General features: G+C 43.3%; 1 protein-coding gene across 2 annotated transcripts in view; it reads right to left on the reverse strand.

The window, feature by feature from the left end:
- Positions 1–1262: 1262 nt before the first annotated feature.
- The window catches only part of LOC122941050 (C-type lectin domain family 2 member A-like), a 152140-nt gene continuing 126959 nt past the window's right edge, over positions 1263–26443 (reverse strand). For both annotated transcript variants that reach the window (XM_044298040.1, XM_044298039.1), the window contains exons 4-6: positions 20319–20560; positions 12157–12266; positions 1263–2059 (exon numbers count right to left, since the gene is read on the reverse strand). In XM_044298040.1, the coding sequence (XP_044153975.1) occupies positions 1948–2059; positions 12157–12266; positions 20319–20560 (464 nt within the window). In that variant the 3' untranslated portion in view covers positions 1263–1947. The remainder of the gene's footprint in view (positions 2060–12156; positions 12267–20318; positions 20561–26443) is intronic.

Here is a 26443-nt window from a genome sequence, read left to right on the forward strand (position 1 = left end):
TGTGACAAACAGAACAATCCACACAAACTATGGACTAGGACAATGACTATAACTAGGGCACAGACAAACTCCGAACAGAACAAACAAGAAAGACACGAGAGACAAGAAAGTTGCTCAACCAGGGCAGGTAATAGCGCTGGAGACATCCACCAAACTGACACAGAACTCAGGACTATATAGCAGACTTAACAAACTCATTAGCCAAACAGATGCAGACACACGCATAACACGATTAACCCTCGCAATACAGTCCTGAGGAGGAGTACAAGCACATTGGCACATTTTATACCAAAAGTAACCAGGACCAGCACAAATACAAACCCACAAGCAACTGTGGCTGGTGCAGATGGTACAAGTGAAAGGCCATTATAACAGTATGGATGCGGACCCATACACTCCGTGTGCTGTCCACATCTGTTGCTCTGTTCCGCGGGCCTCAAAAAATATATAACCTGTCCTATTCTTGTCAGTTTTGCGGACAAGAATAGGCAGTTATATCAATGACTGTCCGTGTCGTTGCGCAAATTGCGGAACACACAACGGTCGTGTGCATGAGGCCTTAATGTATCACCTTTTTTTTTACTAATTATAACCATAAACTTTGGGGGTTATTTTTTTAAGAGCAACGTTTTAGAAATTGGTCTTAATAAATCCCTGCGCTGGCGGTGGATCCCCTGAAGTTATGAAGAGGCACCGGTCTCTACATTACGTCAGCACATCCACCTTCCTTGCTGGCATTGATTTAGAACATGTTCTATGCCTAAAACAGGCATAGAAAATGATATGATAAATGAGATGATACATTTCCTCTGCAATCTGCACCAGCTATACACCAGAAATTGGCGTATATATGAGATAGTAATTGACCCCCTTTATCTTTATTCTAAGTTACATGATTATGGGTGGGGTGAGGGTTCGAGATTTCCAGTCATTTGCAATTTGAGTTCTACTTGGCGTAAAGGTGTAACATATTGTAATTGTCAAATGGGATGGATTGTAATCCAAAGAATAGTAGAGCTAGTGCCGGAGAAAGCTGAATACCTATATTAAATATAGACATGATTTGTGCGGACTTGTTACCACAATGGTTCGGCCTTTGTACATGACTAAAATATATGGATTAAAGAGAGACTTGGAGTTATGTCAATATGACTGCAGGAAACATTATGGAAATTTTCAAAATATCTCATATGTGTGAAGTTCCTCACTAGGTCCTAGATGGCTAATGTTTTTCATTTTGCTATTAGTAACCTTGGACACTGTTTCGGGTACTGCTTTGCTTTCTTTAATACTTGAAAGGTATTTGTCAACTTTATGAAATTTTATATTTGATACAAAATGTTAATTTCAGTTTACATTATTTTTTTTGTGAAAACAGCTTATATTTTAAGAAGACAAAAAAAGTAATACTCCAAATACTGACATTTTGATAACAGATGATAATACTACTACTACTAATAATAATAATAATAAAAGCCATTAATTGACAGCGGTGACCATCCACTATTGTCATCTTGCATTATCTGTAATTTATTTATTTTGCGCCCTTATATTGCACTACTTTACAGGCATTATCTTTACTCTCCCCCAATGGGGCCCACAATCTAAAAGCTCCCTATCAGCACTGTCTACAAACTCCATGCATGTTGTCCTCGCTCAGATTCAAACCTAGCACCCCAGCGCTGAAAGGCACCAGTGCTAACCACTTAGCCACCATGCTACCCATAATCCTGCCTGTTGTAATAATGAGATGACTGCTGAGACCGCCACAGAACAATAAGTGTCCAACTATTACAAGGATTAGTGGTTGTTTAGCTGTATCTGAATGAAGTTGGTTCATTTGTTGATAGAAAAACGATTCTTCGGTAGAAAGATGGCCTTCTTTTTTCATCAATCTCATTATGCATAAGGCCTTCTCTCGGAGGGCACATGGTCACGTGCAAGAATCTACTTGTTACATATCCATCTGTAGTAAATAGTTCCAGTGTTACTTCTTACACGATCGTGAATTAATGAAACACATTCAACATTTTCTTGTGATGATCTTTGGATATAGAATCTAGAAAAGAAGGCATTTTGTTATACAAGGAATGCTTTTATCAAACACTCAGTATTCGGTGGTATTATAAACGTCTTTCACTATTGTCTGATTTCCACACCTCACAGAACATAGTTACTGTATACAGACATATCTTTCTGAAGAAGACAGGCTAACGCTATGTAGGTATTACTGGTAAGTAGTGAGATCTATGGGAGGCTGATAAACAGCCACACAGCAGTTCACTTTCATGTATTTTTTTTGCACACTTAGGCCTCATGCACACGACAGTATTTTTAAGCGGTCCGCAAAATGGGGTTCCGTTGTTCGGTGATCCATTTCCGTTTTTGTTTCCGTGTGTCTTCCTTTATTTTTGGAGGACCACCAGACATAAAGGAAGGTAAAAAAAGTCTAAGACCATGCAAATGATAGGAAAAAAACGGACGCAGACGACAATCTTGTGTGCCTCCGCGTTTTTTAGCGGTCCCGTTGACTTGAATGGGGCCGCAAACCGTTTTCCGTGAAAATAATAGGACAGGTTATATTTTTTGACGGACTGGAACCACGGATGCGGATGGCAATCGGTGCATTAGCCGAGTTTTCAACGGACCCATTGAAAATCAATGGGTCTGCAGAAAATCAAAAATAGGTCGGCACAATGGACATGGAATAAAACAACGGTTGTGTGCATGAGGCCTTACAGACATCATCATCATTTACTGACCTCACAATTTAAGGCCAAACGCACACGGCCGTGGAACACGAATGTGAGCGGTCCGTGGTATCCCGGCCTGGCATCCTGCTGAGAGCAGGAGCGCACAGCGTCATTGGTTGCTATGACGCCATGCGCTTCATGCCGCCGCTGCACTACAGTCATACACTTGTATAGATCATACGAGTGTATTACTGTAGTGCAGCGGCGGCATGAAGCGCACAAAGTCATAGCAACCAATGACGCCGTGCACTCCTGCTCTCAGCAGGATGCCAGGCCGGGATACCACGGACCGCTCACATTCGTGTTCCACGGCCGTGTGCATTGGGCCTAAGTTCCCTATCATTATGTCTTTGGAGTATGGGAGGAAACCGGAGAACCTGGAGGAAACCCAGGCAAACACGGGGAGAACATACAAACTCCATGCAGATGTTAAAGTGTCAGGCCCCTTTCACAAAGTGTCTCATTCCTGTGTTGCGGACCACATTTGCGGATCCGCAATACACGGGCACCGTTCCGTTGTCATTCCGCATGTCCTATCTTTTTGCGGAACGGGCGGATCACGGACCCATTGAAGTAAATGGGTCTGCGATCCGCTGCAGATGCCCCACGGTCGGCGCCCGTGAATTGCGGACCGCAATTTGCAGTCCGCTGCACGGGCACAGGACACCTACGGCCGTGTGAAAGAGGCCTAACTGTCATTTCAATTTAAAGAGTCTTCTTAGCCAAGCTGTAAGTGAGCATTGCTAAGTTTTTTTTTGTTTTTACGTTTTCCCTATCTTCCTTGAGCCATAACGTTTTTTATTTTTCCATTCACATAGCTGTATGAGGGCTTATTTTTTCAGGGACAAGTTGTACTTTCTAATGGCACCATTTAATATGCCATACAATGTAGTGGGAATTGGGAAAAAAAATCAAAATGGGGTAGAATTGGAAAAAAAAATTCCTCCACAGTTTTATGGGTTTTGTTCCCATGGCATTATGTTTGCAGGAAAATTAACCTGTGCCCTTCATTCTCTGGGTCAGTAACAGCTGAGATCAGGGACCGTGTTACTTCGCTGAAGTACTGCTTGAGGCTTTGGTGTCTATTTCAGGAATATACCAATACAGGCCACTAGGTGGCAGCATTGTATTGTTATATTCCAAATGAAGTGTTCAATGATGGCTATTTAGCCATCAGTGAACACATTGGGCAATCTAATGATTGCCAGTTATTGTCACCCAAAGTGACTTAAAAAAAGTAAAAAAAATGAGATTTAGCAAATATAAAAATTAAAAATACTTAACCAATAAAAAAAATAAACATCATGGGCATCGCCGCTTGCAAAAATGCCCATACTATTAAAATATAACAATATTAATGGCATACGGCAAATGGCGAAATAAGAAAAAAAAATAACTGCCAATTTGCCATTTTTTGTCACTTCAACTACACAATCATTTTTTTAAATAAAAAGTGATCAAAAAGTCGCACACACTTCAAATTGATATCACTGAAAAGAACAGATTGTCCTGCAAAAAATGAGCCCTCACAGAGCCCCGTACACATAGCTACAAAAAAGTTATAGGGGTCACAATATGGTTATACATTTTATTTTTTCCTCCAAGGTTTTCATTGTTTTTTCAGTATTAAAACGCAAGAAAAATTATACAAGTGTGGCATCGTTGGAACCGTACTGAACAGAAAAATGAATTTAACCTCTTCAGGACGCCCTGTGTATTTCTGATCACTGTCGCGCAGTGGAAGCCGGTGCCTGCTCAAATTACTGAGCAGGCACCTCGGCTAAATGCCCGGGGGGGTCCCGTGACAATTCAGACCTGCGGTTTGCGGCTTTTATCTATTGCGGCGGCGGTGAGCGGTGCCATCGGGTCCCCATGGGGCTGTGCGGGGGACCCGATGGCATGGAAGGCAGAATTTTTTTTTTTTAAAAATAAAGTTTTCCTCCCAAAGAATTAAAAGTTTCAAGTAAAAATAAACAAAAACGTCATTTTCCCCCAAATAAAGTAAAAAAAAATTGGTAAAAAATAGGGGGGGGGGAGTATACATATTAGGTATCGACGTGTTCATATTGACGCGTTCGTATCGACCGGCTCTATAAACCTAACATGACCTAACCCCTCAGATGAACACCGTAAAAAATAAAAAATAAAAACTGTGCTAAAGAAACCATTTTTTTTGTCACCTTACATCACAGAAAGTACAACAGCAAGCGATCAAAAAGGCACTTGCCCACCAAAATAGTACCAATCTAACCGTCATCTCATCCCGCAAAAAATGAGCCCCTACCTGAGACAATCGCCCAAAAAATAAAAAAAAATATGGCTCAGAATATGGAGACACTAAAACATCATTTTTTTGTTTTAAAAAAGCTGTTATTGTGTAAAACTTACATAAAAAAATATACATATTAGGTATCTCCGCATCCGTATCGTCAGGCTCTATAAAAATATCACATGACCTAACCCCTCAGATGAACACCGTAAAAAATAAAAACTGTGCTAAATAAACCATTTTTTGTCACCTTACATCACAAAAAGTGTAATAGCAAGCGATCAAAAAGTCACACGCACCCCAAAATAGTGCCAATAAAACCGACATCTCATCCTGCAAAAATTTTACCCTACCCAAGGTAATCGCCCAAAAACTGAAAAAATTATGGCTCTCAGACTATGGAAACACTTCAAAAATGAAATCATTGTGTTAAACTTACATAAATAAAAAAAAGTATACATATTAGGTATCGCCGCGTCCGTGACAACCTGGTCTATAAAAATACCACATGATCTAACCTGTCAGATGAATTTTGTAAATAACAAAAATAAAAACTGTGCCAAACAGCTATTTCTTGTTATCTTGCCCCATAGTGTAATATAGAGCAACCAAAAATCATTGTACCCAAAAAAACTTCTACCCTATCCCGTAGTTTCTAAAATGGGGTAACTTTTTTGGGGTTTCTACTCTAGGGGTGAATCAGGGGGACTTCAAATGGGACATGGTGTAAAAAAAAAACAGTCCAGCAAAATCTGCCTTCCAAAAACCGCATGGCATTCCTTTCCTTCTGCGCCCTGCCGTGTGCCCGTACAGCAGTTTACGACCACATATGGGGTGTTTCTGTAAACTACAGAATCAGGGCCATAAATATTGAGTTTTGTTTGGCTGTTAACCCTTGCTTTGTTACTGAAAAAAATGGATTAAAATGGAAAATGTGGCCAAAAATTTAAATTCTAAAATTTCATCTCCATTTGCCAATAACTCTTGTGGAACACCTAAAGCAGGGGTGTCAAATTCATCGGGGGCCACATCAGCAGTTTGGTCACCCTCAAAGGGCCGGTTGTATCTGTAGGACTATGTGTCCACTCTTTATTATCATAAATTATTGTCACTGCATTCAATTATTACTGTTTTTTGTAATAATGTAAGTAATAACTAGCTCTGAAAGCTTGACCTGCAAGCGCTGACTGGGGTCACATAGCATTATACTGATTTATGATGCTATGTAACCCTTACAGTTCTGGAATGTGTTGGATAACACTGACATAATGGTGTCAGTGTTATTCAACACATTCCAGAACTGTAAGGGTTACCGTATTTTTCGCCCTATAAGACGCACCGGCCCATAAGACGCACCTAGGTTTTTGAGGAGGAAAATAAGAAAAAAAATATTTTGAACCAAAAGGTGTGCTTTTGGTGGGTTTTGAACTAATTGTGATCTGTGGGTGGCGCACTGTTATGGGGGATCTGTGGGTGACACTTATGGGGGATCTGTGGGTGACGCACTGTTATGGGGGATCTGTGGGTGACATTTATGGGGGATCTGTGGGTGACACTTATGGGGGATCTGTGGGTGACACTTATGGGGGATCTGTTGGTGACACTTATGGGGGATCTGTGGGTGACACTTATGGGGGATCTGTGGGTAACACTTATGGGGGATCTGTGGGTGACACTTATGGGGGATCTGTGGGTGACACTTATGGGGATCTGTGGGTGACACTTATGGGGGATCTGTGGGTGACTCTTATGGGGGATCTGTGTATGACAGTTATGGGGGGGATCTGTGGATGACACATATATAGCATCTTATGCTATGTGTCATCCACAGATCCCCTCCATAAGTGTCCCTGTAGTGAATGACTCTCAATACACGGGCTAGGGGCCGGCATCTGCTTTTATAATGACAGCGGGGCCTGTGCAGTGACTGTATTCTACTACACGGGCCCCGCTCACTGTATAATCCTATGTCTAATAGTTAATTGTATGTAATCGCATAATCAGCGCTGTGTATTACAGTACTTACAACTACAAGCTCTCGCCGCTCGGTAGGCAGAGAGGAGGCAGGAGGCCGGCCGGGAGGACAGGCGCTGGCAGTGTGAGTCATACGTCATGCGCCCATGCCGCCTGCTTCATTCATAAAGTGGGTGGCGCAGGCGCGGCGTGACTTATGACTCACACTGCCAGCGCCCATCCTCCCAGCCTGCCTCCTCCCTCCTTCCTGCGAGCGCTTGTAGTTGTAAGTACCGGTAATATACAGCGCTCCTTATGCGATTTATTATCACTTCCTGCAGGGGCCGCCTGCAGGAAGTGATAATAAAAGGTGAAGGCTGGCGGCCGGCGGCGGCTACGCAGGCCACATGACTAGGTCTGGCGGGCCGGATTCGGCCAGCGGGCCTTGTGTTTGACACCCGTGACCTAAAGGGTTAACGACGTTTGTAAAATCAGTTTTGAATACCTTGAGGGGTGTAGTTTCTTAGATGGGGTTAATTTTTTGGAGTTTCTACTCTAGGGTTGCATCAAGGGGGCTTCAAATGGGACATGGTGTAAAAAAAAACAGTCCAGCAAAATCTGCCTTCCAAAAACCGTATGGCATTCCTTTCCTTCTGCGCCCTGCCGTGTGCCCATACAGCAGTTTACGACCACATATGGGGTGTTTCTGTAAACTACAGAATCAGGGCCATAAATATTGAGTTTTGTTTGGCTGTTAACCCTTGCTTTGTAAAAGTAAAAAAAATATTAAAATGGAAAATCTGCCAAAAATTTGAAATTCTGAAATTGTATCTCTATTTTCCATTAATTCTTGTGGAACACCTAAAGGGTTAACAAAGTTTGTAAAATCAGTTTTGAATACCTTGGGATGTGTAGTTTCTAGAATGGGGTCATTTTGGGTGATTTCTATTAAGTAAGCCTCGCAAAGTGACTTCAGATCTGAACTAGTCCCTAAAAATTGGGTTTTTGAAAATTTCTCAAAAATTTCAAGATTTGCTTCTAAACTTCTAAGGCTCCTTTCACACCTGCGTTCAGGTGTCCGCTCGTGAGCTCCGTTTGAAGGGGCTCACAAGCGGCCCTGAACGCAGCCGTCTGGCCCTAATGCATTCTCAGTGGAGGCGGATCCACTGAGAATGCATCCGCCTGCCAGCGCTCAGCCTCCGCTCCGCTCAGTGAGCGGACACCTGAACGCTGCAAGCAGCGTTCGGGTGTCCGCCTGGCCGTGCGGAGGCGAGCGGATCCGTTCCGACTCATAATGGAAGTCAATGGGGACGGATCCGCTTGAAGATGACACCATATGGCTCAATCTTCAAGCGGATCCGTCCCCCATTGACTTTCAATGTAAAGTCTCAACGGATCCGCTCAGGCTACTTTTACACTTAGAAAATTTTTCTAAGTTCTAATGCAGACGGATCCGTTCTGAACGGAGCCACCGTCTGCATTAATATGAGCGGATCCGTTCAGAACGGATCCGATCGAACGCTAGTGTGAAAGTAGCCTAAGCCTTGTAACATCCCCAAAAAATAAAATATAATTCTCAAAATGATCCAAACATGAAGTAGACATATGGGGAATGTAAAGTAATAACTATTTTTGGAGGTATTACTATGTATTATAGAAGTAGAGAAATTTAAACTTGGAAATTTTTTATTTTTTTTACAAACTTTTGCTAAATTAGTTTTTTTTTATATAAATAAAAATGTTTTTATTTTTTTACTTCATTTTACCAGTGTCATGAAGTACAATATGTGACGAAAAAACATTCTCAGAATGGCCTGGATAAGTCAAAGCGTTTTAAAGTTATCACCACTTAAAGGGACACTGGTCAGATTTGCAAAAAATGGCCTGGTCCTTAAGGTGAAATAGGGCTGTGTCCTTAAAGAGGACCTTTCACTAGAATAAAAAATCTAAACTAACTATACAGACATGGAGAGCGGCGCCCGGGGATCTCCCTGCACTTACTGTTATACCTGGGCGCCGCTCCGTTCTCCCGGTATAGCCTCTGGCCAGCGCTACTGCATGGGAGAATGAGACGCCGGCAGGTTCCACTGGGTGGAGCCTAACATATGAAGATACCGGAGGCTATACCGGGAGAACGGAGCGGCGCTGTTCTCCATGTCTGTATAGTTAGTTTAGATTTTTTATTCTAGTGAAAGGTCCTCTTTAAGGAGTTAACTGGTCAATTTTACTGCATAGTGTACAGTCGTGTCCAAAAGTTTTGAGAATGACACAAATATTAGTTTTCACAAAGTTTGTTGCTAAACTGCTTTTAGATCTGTTTCAGTTGTTTCTGTGATGTAGTGAAATATAATTACACGCACTTCATATGTTTCAAAGGCTTTTATCGACAATTACATGTTTTACAATACAGTGCAAACTGCTCAGAGCTCCTTCTGTCAGACGAACTCACTTATTGCTTGGCCTGCAGCCAGGGACGCAACTACCATAGCGGCAGACCATGTGAGTGCTATGGGGCCCAGGGCAGGAGGGGGCCCAGTCTTAGTTGGGAATATCTCCTCTTCTACTGGGGGTGAACACTTGGTCAGGACTCTACCCTCTAAAGGAACAACTTTTAGCAAATGAGGCAGTGGAGAAATGGCCCAAGGGTCACTGAAATGGGTTTAGGCGGAAACCCTTCTGTCCTGTGTGGGGGCCCGGTTTGATCCTTGCTATGGGGCCCTTACTTCTCTATCAATCAAAATAACTGGTTTAGTATCCCATAGCAACCGATCAGATTCTACCTTTCATTTTCCAAAAGAGCTTTGAAAAATGAAAGGTGGGATCTGGTTGGTTGCTCTGAGCAACTGACCCAGTTCTACTTTACACCAGTTTTTGATAAATCTCCCGTAGTGTTAGAAAGTTGGTCTTGATGGCGTTCACTCTGTACGGCACAGAACAGCCTTCAATGTAATGAAAACAGAGCTACATTTTTAATGATGACCTACCGGCAAAATGTTTTACACCAAAATAAGTACAGTGCAATAATAAAAATTGCATTCAAGGGTATACTTTAAAGCAGGGATGTCCAACCTGCGGCCCTCCAGATGTTTCAAAACTACAACTCCCAGCATGCCTGGACAGCCTACAGCTTTCAGTCTACAGCAGGGCATTGTGGAAGTTGTAGGTTTACAACAGCTGGTGGGCCGCAGGTTAAGCATCTCTGCTTTAAAGGGATTGTCTCACTTCAGCAAATGGCATTTATCCTGTAGAGAAAGTTAATACAAGGTACTTACTAATGTATTGTAATTCTCCATATTGTCTCCTTTGCTGGCTGGATTCATTTTTCAATCACGTTATACACTGTTCATTTCCATGGTTACGTCCAACCTGCAATCCAGCAGTGGTGGTCATGCTTGCATACTATAGGAAAAAGCGCTGGCCTCTCTAGTGGCAAGGACCATGGGAGAGTGCATAGGCCAGAGCTTTTTCCTATAGGGTGCAAGCCCGACCACCACTGCTGGATTACAGGGTGGTCGTAACAAGCAGTTTATAATGTGATGGAAAAATAAATCCAGCCATCAAAGGAGGCAATATGGAGAATCACAATACATTAATAAGTGTCTTGTATTAACTTATTCTACATGATAAACATCATTTGGTTATTACTGGTGCCTTGCAGCGCCGGGGTCCTAGGTTCTAATCAGACCAAGGGCAACATCTGCATGAAGTTTGTATGTTCTTCCCGTGTTTGTGTGGCTTTCCTCCGGGTTCTCCGGTTTCCTCCCGCACTCCAAACACATACTGATAGGGACCTTAGATTGTGAGCCCCATTGGGGACAGTTGGATGCTAATGTCTGTAAAGCGCTGTGGAATATAGTAGCGCAATATAAGTGCATAAAATAAATAAATACATTTGCTGAAGTGAGACAACCCCTTTAATTTTAGTGTTTATCTTCTGAATATTTCCTTGTATGTTTTGTTAAATTAAAACACAGTTCTTATTTAGGTAATAGTTTGATAACCATTTTTTAAATTACCATATTTTTCGGCCTATAAGGCTGGTTTCAGACGAGCGACTTCAACACATTAAACTCGCACAACACAAAAAAACGGATGCCAAATGTGCAACAGGGTCAATTTTTTTTTACAGGATCCTGTTTTATCTTTTTTTCTGTTCTTCTGATGGATCACAAGAATGGAAAATGAAACTGAGATGTGAAATCTCCGTTATTTGTGAAACAATCATTGGCATTATGTAAAGTATGAGCTTTGTATAATATAATGATTGATATAAAGTAACCCTTTGTAAAAAAAAAAAAAAAAAAAAAAAGTTGAGTCTTATGGTATGGTAATTGCCCTTTTACACAGGATGATGATTTAGCAGATTGTCGGGAAGGAAGCGTTCTTTCCCAACAATCTGCTGATCGCTAGCGGAGGAGATCGGTGCATTTACATGTACAGAGTATGGGGAGGGGATGTTGCTAATGCCATCGCTCTTCCGCATACTGTTGTTTCCCAGCAGCAGATTGTGTTTACACAGCGCGATCTGCCACCGGGAAAGAAGATTTTTTTTGTGCTGTACAAAAGATACAATTACCCATTCATCGGGTACTTGGCAGTGCATTTACACCGCCAGATCATCACTAACGAGTGTTACTAGTAATGCTGGTTAGCAATGATCATTTCAATTGTCGGCCCATAATACGGTATCTATAATCCAGTCAGGAACAATAGTTTAATCAATCTATTCTTTTACTAAATCATCTCCTCTTGAAAACAAAATATTAATATCTATTTTCATTATTTTATATCAAATGGTAGATACTTCTATGGATTATGGAGACTTTTCTGTTACATCTCTACTATGCGCCATTCCTCTGTTACTCCCCATGAATATTTTTGAAGAAATTGATAACAGGGCATTACTATTCCTCCTGCCAAAGGTGGTGTCCCTGCAAGTCTGACACTGGCAGCACTGATTATGTCAGACTATGCAGGGACACCCCCCAACTTAACACACAGACGTGCCTTTATCGCAGACTATCGGCCACTCAATCTTGTATCATAGAATGTAGATCGGCTCATAGCAATTTTCATACTGTTTCAATCACTAAATCATCTAAGACTTCATGTTCTGAGAACTTGCCATAGATGTAATAGTAGTAATAGAGTGGATGTATACACTTTAATAAGGTGACTTACAGGCTTTCGTTGTATAATGTTCCATTGGTCCAAATCCAGGCTTTATTATCTTCTGTACGTCTCAGACCGATCCAGTGATTGTCTAAACCCTTAACCCAGAGCAAAAAATCCTGCAATAATAAAAAAACGATCTTAGTTATTGCACTTAATTTTATCTCAACATAAACTAGTTCCAGAATCCCCTTCAGGACCAAGGTCAGAGTTGTCTCCAGTTCTGGCTTCTATGGACGGGTGTTAGCTGTGTGAGGCTACCTTCACATCTGCGTTTTCGCTTGATCCGTCAGGGGATCAGAAAAAACGCATCCGGTCAATAATACAACTGTTTGCATTGGTTCAGAACAGATCCGGTCGTATTATCTCCAAAATGAACAAGACAGATCCAGCACTAAACCCACTGTAAGTCAATAGGCGCCGGATCAGTTATTTTTGTGTCCAGCACCATTGACTTACATTGTGTTTCATGCCGGATCCGTCTTGCTCAGTGTCCCATGACGCACAAAAATGCTTGCTTGCAGTGTTTGTGTGCGGCATGGGAACGCAACGAAACAGAACGGAGAGCATTCTGGTGTACGATGCTCAAGTTCTATCAGTTTTGTCCCCATTGAAAATGAATACGGAGAAAACTGAAGTGTTTTGCTGTGAAGGATCTCAAATCCGTAAAGCAAAACGCAGATGTGAAAGTAGCTTAATACAGCGGATACTCGCAATATATGGGGCAGTCACAGCCCATGAGCCTGCTACATACACTCCTCATGCCCCTCAGGTTTATAGTTACCCCAAGGTGCATGAAGGGGTTAAACTTTGTGACAGATCCATCTGTATAGACCTATATTGCTGGTTCGTCTGTTTGCCTTCATTTCGCTGGATTTCCTGTCCGTATGCCCCTGTTCGTGTGTTTCCCCACATACCGATTGGAACTACTGAACGGACGGCCACCCAGGAGAGGAGTCTGCTGCTAGTAACCTAAATGGCCTCATTGTTCACAAAGGACTTGAACCAACTTGAACTCCTGGTCTAATTCGTGCCATTGTGGGATGCTAAATGTCTGTGTATTGAAAAGGGTTGTGACATTGTGTGTGTAAATGGTGATGTCTGTTCTGTTGTCCCCACATGTGTATTGGTGATTTCCCTCTGTCTTGAGAGATAATTGGATTATTCCTCGGGTGTCTCCAGGGCAGAGAGGAGGAAACCATAATGCATTGTGGGGATGTATTGTCTCTGTAGTGCTGCATGTCTGTCCTGTGTCGCAGTCTCCCTTCTGGGCCCCTGGGGGCGTGTCCACCAGATGGGGACCTGCATAAATACGGGCGGGTAGCCCTCAATAAATCATTCCCTGTTTGACTTTCAAGACGGAGCTTGGTCTCGTTTATGGAGGGATTTATTATTGGGACAGCGCTTCCGTATATTGCTAGCTGTGGAAGGAGTTCGACTGAATTGCTGATCGGGAGTTGCCACGTTCTTATGCTCCATTCGGGGGTTTGATGATCGGCTGGATTAAAAACTGTATTCCTGGAGAAAGGGGCTTATTCACTAACCAGCGGCGTCATCTACCTGGCGGTGAGTGTCGTAACAAACTTTAATTATTTATTTATCATTAAACCACTTTTAACATGCTTTGGTATAGTCAGTATATCAAACATGTATTGCCTGACTGTAACTAACTTAAAGCCATTCTATTACGCTGTACCTTCACCATGACCTGAAAGGCATACAGCCATAGCGGTCCTGGGGTCCTGGGGGGCTTTGTTAGGCCTCTGGCAGCCACTGCAGGTGTCTTAATAAAGTCGGCATGATTTAGCTTTTCTAGCAAACGGACAAACAAATCTACAGGAGTACAGTAGATATGTGCCAAAATAATTTATGGTGAATGTGTTTAATTTGTGAGAGGCTATATCCATCCCATTAAGGAGGCCCTGTCACCGCTCCTGATGCCCGTTTTAATAGCTTCACGCATTCCCCATGTAATAACAGTTCTGGAGCCTCTATTCTTATGGCTCTATGTTGTGCCATTCCTTTATTATTTCTACTAGAAGTTATGAATGATTTGCTAGCAGTCTGCAGTAAGGGTACAGAGGGAGGTAACCGGTTGGGGGGGTGTTACCTGCACAGTCTGACAATGGCAGCACTGACTGGATAGAGTCAGACTGTGCAGGTAACACCCCCCCCCCCCCCCCACACACACTGGTTACCTCCCCTCTGTACCCTTACTGCAGACTGCTAGCAACTCATTCAGAACTTCTAGTAGAAATAACAAAGGAATGGTACAACATAGAGCCATAAGAAGAGATGTTCCAGACAGTGTTGGACTGGGGTACCTAGGGCCCACAGGTAAAAATTTATTTTGGGGGCCCACCAAATGGATACATTCAAATATAATAAATAGTCTAACAAGTCTTTTATATGAACATAGGCTAGTGAAGGTGCTGTACATTGAATATATGTATGTAGTGCAGTAAGTCTTCTGAGTTAAGTGCCACTTGTGCAGGGGGTGGGAGACTAGGGGCCCCCTTTGCCCAGGGGCCCACCGGGGGATTCACCTGTACCCCTGTGGGCCAATCCGAGCCTGGCTCCAGAACTGTTATTACATGGGGAATGCATGTATATATTAAAACAGGCCTGTCAAGAGAGGACGCGGGGCCTCTTTAACCTGCTCACGACCGCCGTACGCAGGATTGCGTCTTCGCGGCGGCCGTGCTGCTCTGGGTGGACGCGCCGGTGCGTCCTCTCGCGAGACGCGAGATTTCGGGGAAAGTCGGCCCGCGCATGCACATCGCGGGCCGGCAAAATTCAAAGGACAAGTTCGTCATCAACCTGCCAGCCACGATCATTGGCTGGCAGGTTGATGATTTTCAAAAAAACGAATCAGCAGCCAGATACCACATCATATTAGTAAATATGATGTGGTTATATGGCTGCTGTGCTCCTCTGCTCCTTCTTTTGGTCGGTTGGTTCCAGCAGAGGAGCAGAGGAGCACACATCACTGTGAGTACCCACCAACACCACACTTAGCCCCCAGATCACCTCCCAGCACCCCAATTAACCCTTTGATCACCCCTTCTTGCCCCTGTCAATCACTAGTGAAAAGGAAAAAAGTGATCAGTGCAAACTGTCACTTTTTTTTTTTTCACTGGTATTGACCGTTAGGTTTTAGGTATAGTTTAGGCCCCTTGGTTAGGTAGTTTAGCGATCAGTTAGCGCCCAGCCCACCGCACCGCAGTCCCTTATTCGCTGATTAGCGTATCGCTAATCAGCATTTGTACTTTTATAGTATCTGGAAGTGATCAAAACTGATCACGGTCAGATCTATAATAGTATTAGTGTCACTTTAGTTCGCCCTCCACCCAAAACGCAGTGTTTGCCCGATCAGGCCTGATCGGTCGCCCACACGTGCGTTCACCCACGCCCGCCCCACCGCAGTGACAATTTATTTATTTTTTTTGATCACTGCACATTCACTTTACACGCACTGCGGCGATAAAAAAAACAGTTTTGATATTTTTTATCAACCGCAGCGGCCTCCGGTACTTTGCTAGCCTCCCCTTTGTAAGACAGGCTTGCTTTTTTTTCTTGGGTAGTCTCAGGGAATACCCCTAAATTTAGTTGCCCAAATGTCAAACAGGGGGTATTCTTCTGAAGAGGCCTACAGGCTTCTGACCCAGTCGGATGAGGAATGGGAACCCTCATCTGACGAATCTAGCGGGTCAGAATACGAACCTGTAGAAAGCAGTGGCTCTCTGACCCAAAGTTCGGACGAGGAGGCTGAGGTCCCTGATACCACCAGACGTACCCGGCCCCGTGTCGCTAGACCGCAGGTTGCGCAGGATCCGCTTCAAGAGCAGCAGAGTGGGGCTGGTGCTGTCGGATTACGTGGTGAGGCATACACCAGCAGCCCAGCCCTTCCTGGACCTAGTACCAGCACTGCCGTACAACCTGGTGAAGTGGCAAGCACCAGAAGGGCAGTTGAAGCTGGTACGGTGGCACGAGCAGTAGTGACCCCGTCGCAGCCACCGCAAAGACGTGCCCGTAGAGCCCCTAGAATCCCTGAGGTGCTGGCAAACCCTGATTGGCAGTCCCCAACTTCAGCCGCACCTGTAGTTTTCCCTTTCACTGCCCAGTCTGGAGTTCGGGTTGAGACAGCTCAGATCGGTTCGGCCCTGGGATTTTTTGAGCTGTTCTTGACTGCGGAGCTCTTGGACTTAGTCGTGGCCGAAACAAATCGGTATGCCACACAATTTATATCCGCCAACCCGGGAAGCTCTTATGCCCAGTCTTTCCGGTGGAAACCAGTCCAAGTTTCCGAAATTAAAACTTTTCTGGGCCTCCTCCTCAACATGGGTCTAACTAAAAAGCATGAATTGCGGTCATATTGGTCCACGAACCCAATTCATCACATGCCCATGTTCTCTGCTGCCATGTCCAGCACACGATTTGAGACCATCCTGCGTTTCCTGCACTTTAGTGATAACAGCACCTCCCGTCCCAGAGGCCACCCTGCTTTTGACCGGCTCCACAAAATGCGGCCCCTCATAGACCATTTCAACCTGAAATTTGCAGATTTGTATACCCCTGAGCAAAACATCTGCGTAGATGAGTCCCTGATACATTTTACCGGGCGCCTTGGCTTCAAACAATACATCCCAAGCAAGCGCACCCGGTATGGGGTCAAATTGTATGAGCTCTGTGAAAGGGCCACAGGCTATACCCACAAATTTCGGATCTATGAGGGAAAAGATCAGACCCTGGAGCCGGTCGGTTGCCCTGACTACCTGGGGAGCAGTGGGAAGACAGTCTGGGACTTGGTGTCACCCTTATTCGGCAAGGGGTACCATCTTTATGTGGACAATTTTTACACAAGTGTGGCCCTCTTTAGGCATTTGTTTCTAGAACGGATTGGCGCCTGTGGCACCGCGCGAACTAGTCGCGCGGGCTTCCCCCAACGGCTCGTTACCACCCGTCTTGCAAGGGGGCAGAGGGCCGCACTGTGTAACGAAGAACTGCTCGCGGTGAAATGGAGAGACAAGCGTGACGTTTACATGCTCTCCTCCATTCACGCAGACACGACAATCCAAATTGAACGAGCAACCCGTGTCATTGAAAAGCCCCTCTCAGTCCACGACTATAATTTGCTCATGGGAGGGGTGGACTTCAATGACCAGATGTTGGCTCCGTATTTAGTGTCCCGCAGAACCAGACGCTGGTATAAGAAGGTGTCTGTATATTTAATTCAATTGGCTCTGTATAATAGTTTTGTTCTCTACATTAAGGCTGGGAGAACTGGATCCTTCCTCAAATTTCAGGAAGAGATCATCGCGAACCTCCTGTACCCAGGAGGTTCCGTGGCCCCATCCACCAGTGTAGTTAGCCGTCTACACGAGCGACATTTCCCCAGTGTCGTTCCTGGTACCTCAAACCGACCGCCACCCCGAAAAAAATGTTGTGTCTGTAGCAGGAGTGGAATAAGGCGTGACACCCGCTATTTCTGTCCTGACTGTCCTGACCACCCTGCCCTATGCTTTGGAGAGTGTTTCCGGAAGTACCACTCACAGGTACACTATTAGCATAGGGATCATCTCACCAGGACAGGCACACAGGGCTATTAGGGCCCATTCACTCACTGCTGCTGCAAACGTCTCCTTTCACCTGGGACAAAGTGCATAACGCACTTCGCCACATCTTTGGGCGCTTTGCGCTTTGCACATTGACCCATGGGGAAGGAGAGGTTTGTTCTATAAAGGTAAAAAAAAAAAAAAAAAAAACACCAGTAAGCAAAAAGGTTAATGTTTAGTTCAAAAAGTTAAAGTTTATGTATTCTGTTCCAAAGTTAATAAAATTATTGCGTTGTGGCCTGGTTTTTTCTTTTTTTTTTACCTTCCAGGTGGACCAACCGATCGACTAGCTGCAGCACTGATGTGCATTCTGACAGAAGCATTGCGCTGCTGTCAGATTACACACAAGTCGGTGTATGCGGCGCTGCAAGACGAGATTTCTCCTCTGCAGTAACAGATACGTTTGCCGAGGCATACGAGCTGAGGAGGAGGCGGCGTTCCTATGCTTTGGCAAACACTTTGTATCTAAAAAAAAAAAAATCCCGGCAATGATTTATTCATCCACATCGATTGATGTGAATGGATAAATCTGGTTTGCCAGGGCATACGAGCTAAGTGGGTATGGATGTTGGGCGGAGCTCCTATGTCCTGGCAGACACCTTTCCCCTCCTTTTTTTGTTTTTTGGCAGAGATTTTTTTATCCACATTGATCGATGCGAATGAAGAAATCTGTGCCGTTCATTTTTTTCTTTCAGCCCAGAGGCTGAACGGAAAAAAAAATCTCATTACCTGTATGCTCAATATAAGGAGAATAGCAGAAACTCCTAATGCTGGCCATACATGTAATGATTGCGGAGACCCTCAAATGCCAGGGCAGTACAAACACCCCACAACTGACCCCATTTTGGAAAGAAGACACCCCAAGGTATTCGCTGAGGGGCATATTGAGTCAATGAAAGATTTAAATTGTTGTCCTAAGTTAGCAGAAAGTGAGACTTTGTGAGAAAAAAATAAAAAATAATCAATTTCCGCTAACTTATGCCAAAAAAATACATTTCTATGAACTCGCCATGCCCCTCATTGAATACCTTGGGGTGTCTTCTTTCCAAAGTGGGGTCACATGTGGGGTATTTATACTGCCCTGGCTTTTTAGGGGCCTTAAAGCGTGAGAAGAAGTCTGGGATCCAAATGTCTAAAAATGCCCTCCTAAAAGGAATTTGGGCACTTTTGCAGCCTAGATGCGCAAAAGTGTCACACATCTGGTATCGCCGTACTCAGGAGAAGCTGGGGAATGTGTTTTGGGGTGTCATTTTACATATACCCATGCTGGGTGAGATAAATATCTTGGTCAAATGCCAACTTTGTATAAAAAAAATTGAAAAGTTGTCTTTTGCCAAGATATTTATCTCACCCAGCATGGTTATATGTAAAATGACACCCCAAAACACATTGCCCAACTTCTCCTGAGTACGGCGATACCAGATGTGTGACACTTTTTTGCAGCCAAGGTGGGCAAAGGGGCACATATTCCAAAGTGCACCTTTCGGATTTCGCTGGTCATTTTTTACACATTTTGATTGCAAAGTACTTCTCACACATTTGGGCCCCTAAATTGCCAGGGCAGTATAACTACGCCACAAGTGACCCCATTTTGGAAAGAAGACACCCCAAGGTATTCCGTGAGGGGCATGGCGAGTTCCTAGAATTTTTTATTTTTTGTCGCAAGTTAGTGGAATATGAGACTTTGTAAGGAAAAAAATAAATAAAAAAAAATCATCATTTTCTGCTAACTTGTGACAAAAAATAAAAAGTTCTATGAACTCACTATGCCCATCAGCGAATACCTTAGGGTGTCTACTTTCCGAAATGGGGTCATTTGTGGGGTTTTTCTACTGTTTGGGCATTGTAGAACCTCAGGAAACATGACAGGTGCTCAGAAAGTCAGAGCTGCTTCAAAAAGCGGAAATTCACATTTTTGTACCATAGTGTGTAAACGCTATAACTTTTACCCAAACCATTTTTTTTTTGCCCAAACATTTTTTTTTATCAAAGACATGTAGAACAATAAATTTGGCAAAAAATTTATATATGGATGTCGTTTTTTTTGCAAAATTTTACAGCTGAAAGTGAAAAATGTAATTTTTTTGCAAAAAAATCGTTACATTTTGATTAATAACAAAAAAAGTAAAAATGTCAGCAGCAATAAAATACCACCAAATGAAAGCTCTATTAGTGAGAAGAAAAGGAGGTAAAATTCATTTGGGTGGTAAGTTGCATGACCGAGCGATAAACGGTGAAAGTAGTGTAGTGCAGAAGTGTAAAAAGTGGCCTAGTCATTAAGGGGGTTTCAGCTAGCGGGGCTGAAGTGGTTAAGCACCATCACTTTTCAAAAGTAGCAAGGGAAGCACAAGTCAACAAAAAGTTGTAATTTTTTCCACAGATGTGGCATGCGTCAAAATTTGTAACTTTTCTACATTGGGAAACTGATTTAAACCAGTTAGTAAATTCCCTCCGTGTCTACTATACAGTGATTGAGCTTCATTAACCTACGGTAACTAGAAAACCTATTTTCTTCACTACTCTGTGTGTTCTATACATTCGCTTTCAGTTACTCACCAGTTCCTCCTGATTATCTATAAGCGCCAGTGATGCATTATGTGAGATACAGAATTCCTGGCTGTTGTTCCATGTATCACGTTGTTTAGAGAAGTAGTAGCACTTTCCCCTGTACCAGATCCAGTCATCTTCACATGGGGCACAGATCTGGTTCCTGGCTTCACTTATATTAGTTATCCGTTCATCATCTGTTATCCGTTCATCATCTGTTATCCGTTCATCATCTGTTATCCGTTTATCATCTGTTTAGAATAACACCATTTAGCGGGGGCCGACAACATCACTTTCTGGAGACTGTAACAATCTATGGACACTATTTTGTCAATTAACTCTGATGAATTAGGCCAGAAGCCGGACCTAATAGAAGGCCTGCCGGCATCTCGCTGACAGGCATAATACAGTGCAATAACCATGAGAGTTTAGAAAAAAAGGCTTAATAAAATATTTAAAATATAAAAAAAACAAAAAATAACAAATAAAAATCCATGATTATGTCAAAAAAGAAAAACAGATGCACATAACCTGTACACATAAATATATTGGCAACATCCCGACCTATAAGAAAGGAAGAATAAAAGGCATATTCTCTCTAAAATAAAGAAATATCTTGTATCTTAATTAATATTGGTGCTGCTCATCTTTTCCTGGAGGAGTCCTGCTCTTTTATACAGTGCTGTGCCCCAACTGCTACATATATAACATATTATACACTTCAGATGCTGCAGATCTTTTTTAAAAGCAGGAGGATATTATATATGAGCTCACCAGTGATGGACAAGAAACTCTCTCTTACTCTTCAAAAAGATGTTCTGCAGCAGATATTATTTATAGAAATTATAAAGACTGTTAGAAGTTACCTAAAAGTTATTTACTTGAAATATTATTTATCAGTGTTTTTTGGAGAGCTCTGTTCCAATGTCTGGGGTTTAGCAAGGGAGGGTGCAAATGGGCTACATGCCCTGGGCACAGAGGTTTGAGTGTGCGCTCGGGCACTTTAATGATTTACACTGCCCTGTGTGGGAGGAGCAGTGCAAACCCAGGAATCAGCCTACTTCTACACAGCCAGCAGTGCGATGTGTGTGTGACCGCGCCGTGCTGCTGCTGTTGGATAGCGCCGGTGTTCTGCCAGATCTTTATACCTTGCGAAAAGTCTATACCAGAAGTGACGCGGCCGCACAGGAATCAGCTGGAGGAGGGTGTGCGCGGCGCTGCGCTAGCGCACATCCACTGGCTTAGCAAAGAATCATTGCAGCGCTGCACCTGCGCACTTAGGGGTATAGAGATTTTGTAGTGCAAAATGTTGCATCAGATCTCCCTACCCCTGATTGCGCAGGCGCCCACAAATCATCAGTTGCAGTTCATGCTTACTGCAGAGCTGAGTGCTGGATACCGAGGTCACCAGTCGCCTGCGCACTCAGGGGTAGGGAGATCTGATGCAAGATTTTGCGCTGCAAAATCTCTATACCCCTAAGTGCGCACGCGCGGTGCATGAAGTACGTTTATTGCGGCACTGCAATGATTGTTTGGTAAGCCAGTGGATGTGAGCTTGCGCAGCGCCGCGCACACCCTCCTCCAGCTGATTCCTGTGCGGCCGCGTCACTTCTGGTGAAGCTGCGTCAGATCATGGAAACACGTATTCGTGTTTTTGTTTGTTTGTTTTTTAACTTTATTCATGGAGCTGGAGGGGGCACTACGGGCAAAATGTGGGATTATGATTGTAAGGGGGCAAAAAGGAGGACACAACTACTGTGAGGAGGGAAACAAGGAGAACTTAACTACTGTGAGGGGCCACAAGGAGGACATAACTACTGTGAGCAACCCCAAGGAGGACATAACTACTGTGAGCGACCACAAGGAGGACATGTCTACTGTGAGCGACCACAAGGAGGACATAACTACTGTGAGCGACCACAAGGAGGACAAAACTACTGTAAGGGACCACTAGGAGAACATAACTACTGTGAGGGGGAAGGAGCTTTTGTGGGAATGTGTGTATATACTGTATAGCCACATAGTATTACTGTAGCTTGCCTAATTATAGCTTGCTGATTTTCCAAGTGATGATTTTTATAAGTGCATTGGAGATATTCAGGATACTAACTTAGACTAACTTAGAGCTCTTCCACTGTAGCAGAACTTCAGCGGTGTTTCTGGTGGATACTCAGACACTGTGTTTCAAAACAGGTGAGGAATTTGTTAAACAGGTTATCACTACTGTCTGATTGCAAATGAGCATAGGTGATTAAGGTGTTAAATGTGTTGTTGGGGGAGGAGCTTTTGTAGGAGTGTGTGTATATATAGCCAGATAGTATTAGCTTGCCTAATTATAGCTTGCTGATTTTTATAAGTGCATTGGTGATATTCAGGAGATACTCAGGAGGTAATCTGGAGGTGGATACAATCTAAACAAGTAAGATTTGTTTGTTTAAAATCTTTCCCCTCTTTAAAATAGCAGACCTGGTTCTGTGCAGGAATTGTTGTGCTTTTATTTAAGGTTCCACTCTTCAAAGGTTTGGATGCTGTCTGGTCTATAGACAGCTCTCCATAATGCAGCAGGAAATCGCGTTTTTGAAAACTGAGATTTGTAAATTAACCGTTAACAAACTCAGGATGAGAACGTTGCAATGCCACTGCCACAGAGGCCCCCTAGAAATGGAAAATGGGTTCCTGCAGGTTCTGGTAGACTGAGAGTTGTTGATAGAAGACATGTCCCACAGTCTGTGGCTCTCCATAATTCATTTTCAGCACTTTCAGAGTGCAAGAGCAACATGGAGGATGGCTCAAGTGCAGTGGGTGAGAAACAATCATCTCCCATGCCTAAAGTATGCAAGACTGCAGCCAAAGACAAAAAGCAGAAAGTGAGGACTGATAGTAAGCAGCTGTTGGTGGGCGATTCAATCATAAGAGGTGTGAAGTTTGAGGAAAATGGTGTTGTGAGATGTCTCCCTGGTGCTACCGCTAGCAGGGATAGACAACGGATCCTTAATATTGTTAGGCAAGCAAAGCAGGAAAGGGAGGTGGATGTTATTGTCCATCTTAGAACAAATGATCTGGCTTGCAATGAGGTTTCAAAGGTGAAGGAAGCTTTTCACACACTTGGAAATGATATACGGGAGGTTGCATCAACTGATTTCATTCTCAGCAGTTTTGCCAGTGCATAACCTTCAGCATGACAGGAATATGTGCATTAAGGAATTCAATGTATGGCTTGGTGAATGGTGTCTGAACCAAGGGTTTGGCTTTGTGTGTCTCATGTTAGCTCACGTTGGAATGGAAAAGAACTGGACAAGCAAGATGGTTTGCATCTTTCTCTCAAGTGAACGAATGTCCTCAGTCAACAGTTCCAAGTATTTGCTAAGGAGCATTTAAACTAGGAAAGGGGGGCAAAAGAGTGATAATCCAGCAGTCCGACTGCCCCCCGGAACAATGCCAGAAGATGCCAGTAGCACAAAGGTGTCAATACCCTACTTTCATGTACTACTTCATTTTGTACTTGTAACCTATTCTATAATTGAATAAAAAACCTATTGTTCAAAAAAAAAAATAAAAAAAAAATGACAAGCTCAGATTCTTGTCGACAAATGCTCGCAGTTTAGGGAATAAGATCAATGAACTTGAGGCTATAATGGCATCTGAGAATATAGATTTAGTGGCTGTTACTGAGACGTGGTTCAATGGGAGTAATGACTGGGATATAACAATACCAGGGTTCTCTCTATACAGGAAAGACAGAGAAGGCAAGAAAGGGGGAGGGGTGGTCCTGTATGTGAAAGATAGCATAAAATCTAATTTGATACAAGTTAGCGAGACCAATTTAGAGTCCGTTTGGGTTACCTTGCAACTTGATAATCATAAAGTAACTCGTGTAGGTGTGACATACAGACCACCTAGCCAAGTCAAAGATTTAGATGATCTACTAATTGAGGAAATAGCCAAAATGACATTGAAGGGGGAAGTTGTCATTATGGGAGACATTAATCTTCCTGATGTAAACTGGAAAACCAAAATAGCTAGTTCTGCCAGGAGTACAGATATTCTAAATTCCCTACTGGGATTATCTCTACAGCAAGTAGTGGAGGAGCCAACACGGAAGGAGGCCATTTTAGATTTAGTATTCACAAATGGGAATTTGGTATCTGATATTACTGTAGGGGAAAGCTTGGGATCTAGTGATCACCAGTCAGTGTGGTTTATTATTAGAGATGTCGCGAACATAAAAATTTTTATTCGCGAACGGCAAACCGGGCGAACCGCCATTGACTTCTATAGGCAGGCGAATTTTAAAACCCACAGGGACTCTTTCTGCCCACAATAGTGATGGAAAAGTTGTTTCAAGGGGACTAACACCTGGACTGTGGCATGCCGGAGGGGGATCCATGGCAAAACTCCTATGGAAAATTACATAGTTGACGCAGAGTTGGATTTTAATCCATAAAGGGCATATATCACCTAACAATCCAATTTTTTTTTGAACAACGTGGTTTAAAACATCCAGTGTGTGTATACGATCAGGTATGATGTTGTATCGATCAGGTAGTGTAAGGGTTACGTCCGCTTCGCAGACATTGACAGACCAAACTCCCCTTTTAATGCACCGCAAACAACCGCAAACAGTCCATTTGCCCAACAGCAAACTCCCCATTTGCACAAGGTTGGATACCAAGCTAGCCTCGTCCCGTTGATGTCATTGAAGGTTTCTTCCTCCACCCAGCCACGTACAACACCAAGGGTCCCGGAAAGGTGAATTGAATTAATTTTTCAAATGGGGAGATGGTTAAAAAAACGCTGGCTCCCTCCCCTTTGTTTGAATCCACGCCACGGTCACTGCGTCTGTGCCGTGCAATTTACTGTCCCACCCGATATGAGTGGTATTTTCTGTAGTTCTCTCTTCTCATCAGTTTAATCCCTGTTACGTCCCCAATCTGGGGTCCATTTATTAAATAGATTTTTCGAACGGGGAGATGGCTAAAAAATTGCTGGCTCCCTCTCCTTTGTTTGAATCCACGCCACGGTCACTGCGTCTGCGCCATGCAATTTACTGTCACACCCGATATGAGTGCTATTTTCTGTAGTACTATTCTCATCAGTTTAATCCCTGTCACGTCCCATATCAGGGTGGGATTGCCTTTTGTGAAAAAAAATTTAGGCCGGGTACCTTCGACTGCCTTCACAGTGACAGACCAAACTCTGATACACCAAACTGAATTGATTTTAGTAACCGGGAGATGAAAAAAGCAGCTTGGTCGGTCCTCTTACTCCCAAGTTGGGGCACTGCGCGTGCACGGAGCAATGTGCTGTGACACCCTATATGATTGGTGTCTTAACTAGTACTATTGCTATCAGTTTAATCCCTGTTAGGTCCCCTATCCGGGGACGTGTGTCGAATTGATCAACCATTGTCGAATTAACGAACCATTACGACATCCTGGAATAATTTAGTTCTGAGCTTTGTACTTGATTTGTATTGGAATTATTGGGGATTTTTTAAATTGTCTGCATTATTTCTAATAAACTATTAAGAGACTTTATTATGATTTTTTTATATATTAAAAACCCACCCATACAACTTAAAAAAATAAAATAAAAAATTAAAGTTTTTTTCTATGAAAAAACATCCAGCCGTCCCGATCGCTTTTGGTCTGATCATAATGAAGCAATGGCCTTATCATCTGGGGTGTGGCAACATTGCCAACACACTCATAGAGGTGATGATCGCTTTATTGTGATGCGCAAGCCCCTTCACCACAACAAGGTAACGATCACGAAAGGGGAATTGACACATGTATGTGCCTATTTTTTGTTTTTGCAGCCACAGTGCAGCACCAGAGGACAGAAAAATTAGGCATGTACACCTGCCTGAATAACAATGTTATTGTTGCAGCCGCTGTTGTAGCAGCGGCTGGAAAAATTGATGTTATCAAGGCAGAAAGGTGACTAAAACATTGCGGCTTGAACCCTATTTGGTGGCGGAGAATTCACGAAAGTCATCCGGTATGCAGACATTAAATACAGCAGCGTGGGGACCATTTTGAGGCCAAGGCATGTCATCAGGCCTTTTGTTACTTAAACATATCCCCTACTGTCAGTCCCTTCGGGATCCATGCCTCATTCATCTTAATGAAGGT

Source organism: Bufo gargarizans, chromosome 6, assembly GCF_014858855.1.
Source record: "Bufo gargarizans isolate SCDJY-AF-19 chromosome 6, ASM1485885v1, whole genome shotgun sequence".
Taxonomy (NCBI): Eukaryota; Metazoa; Chordata; class Amphibia; order Anura; family Bufonidae; genus Bufo; species Bufo gargarizans.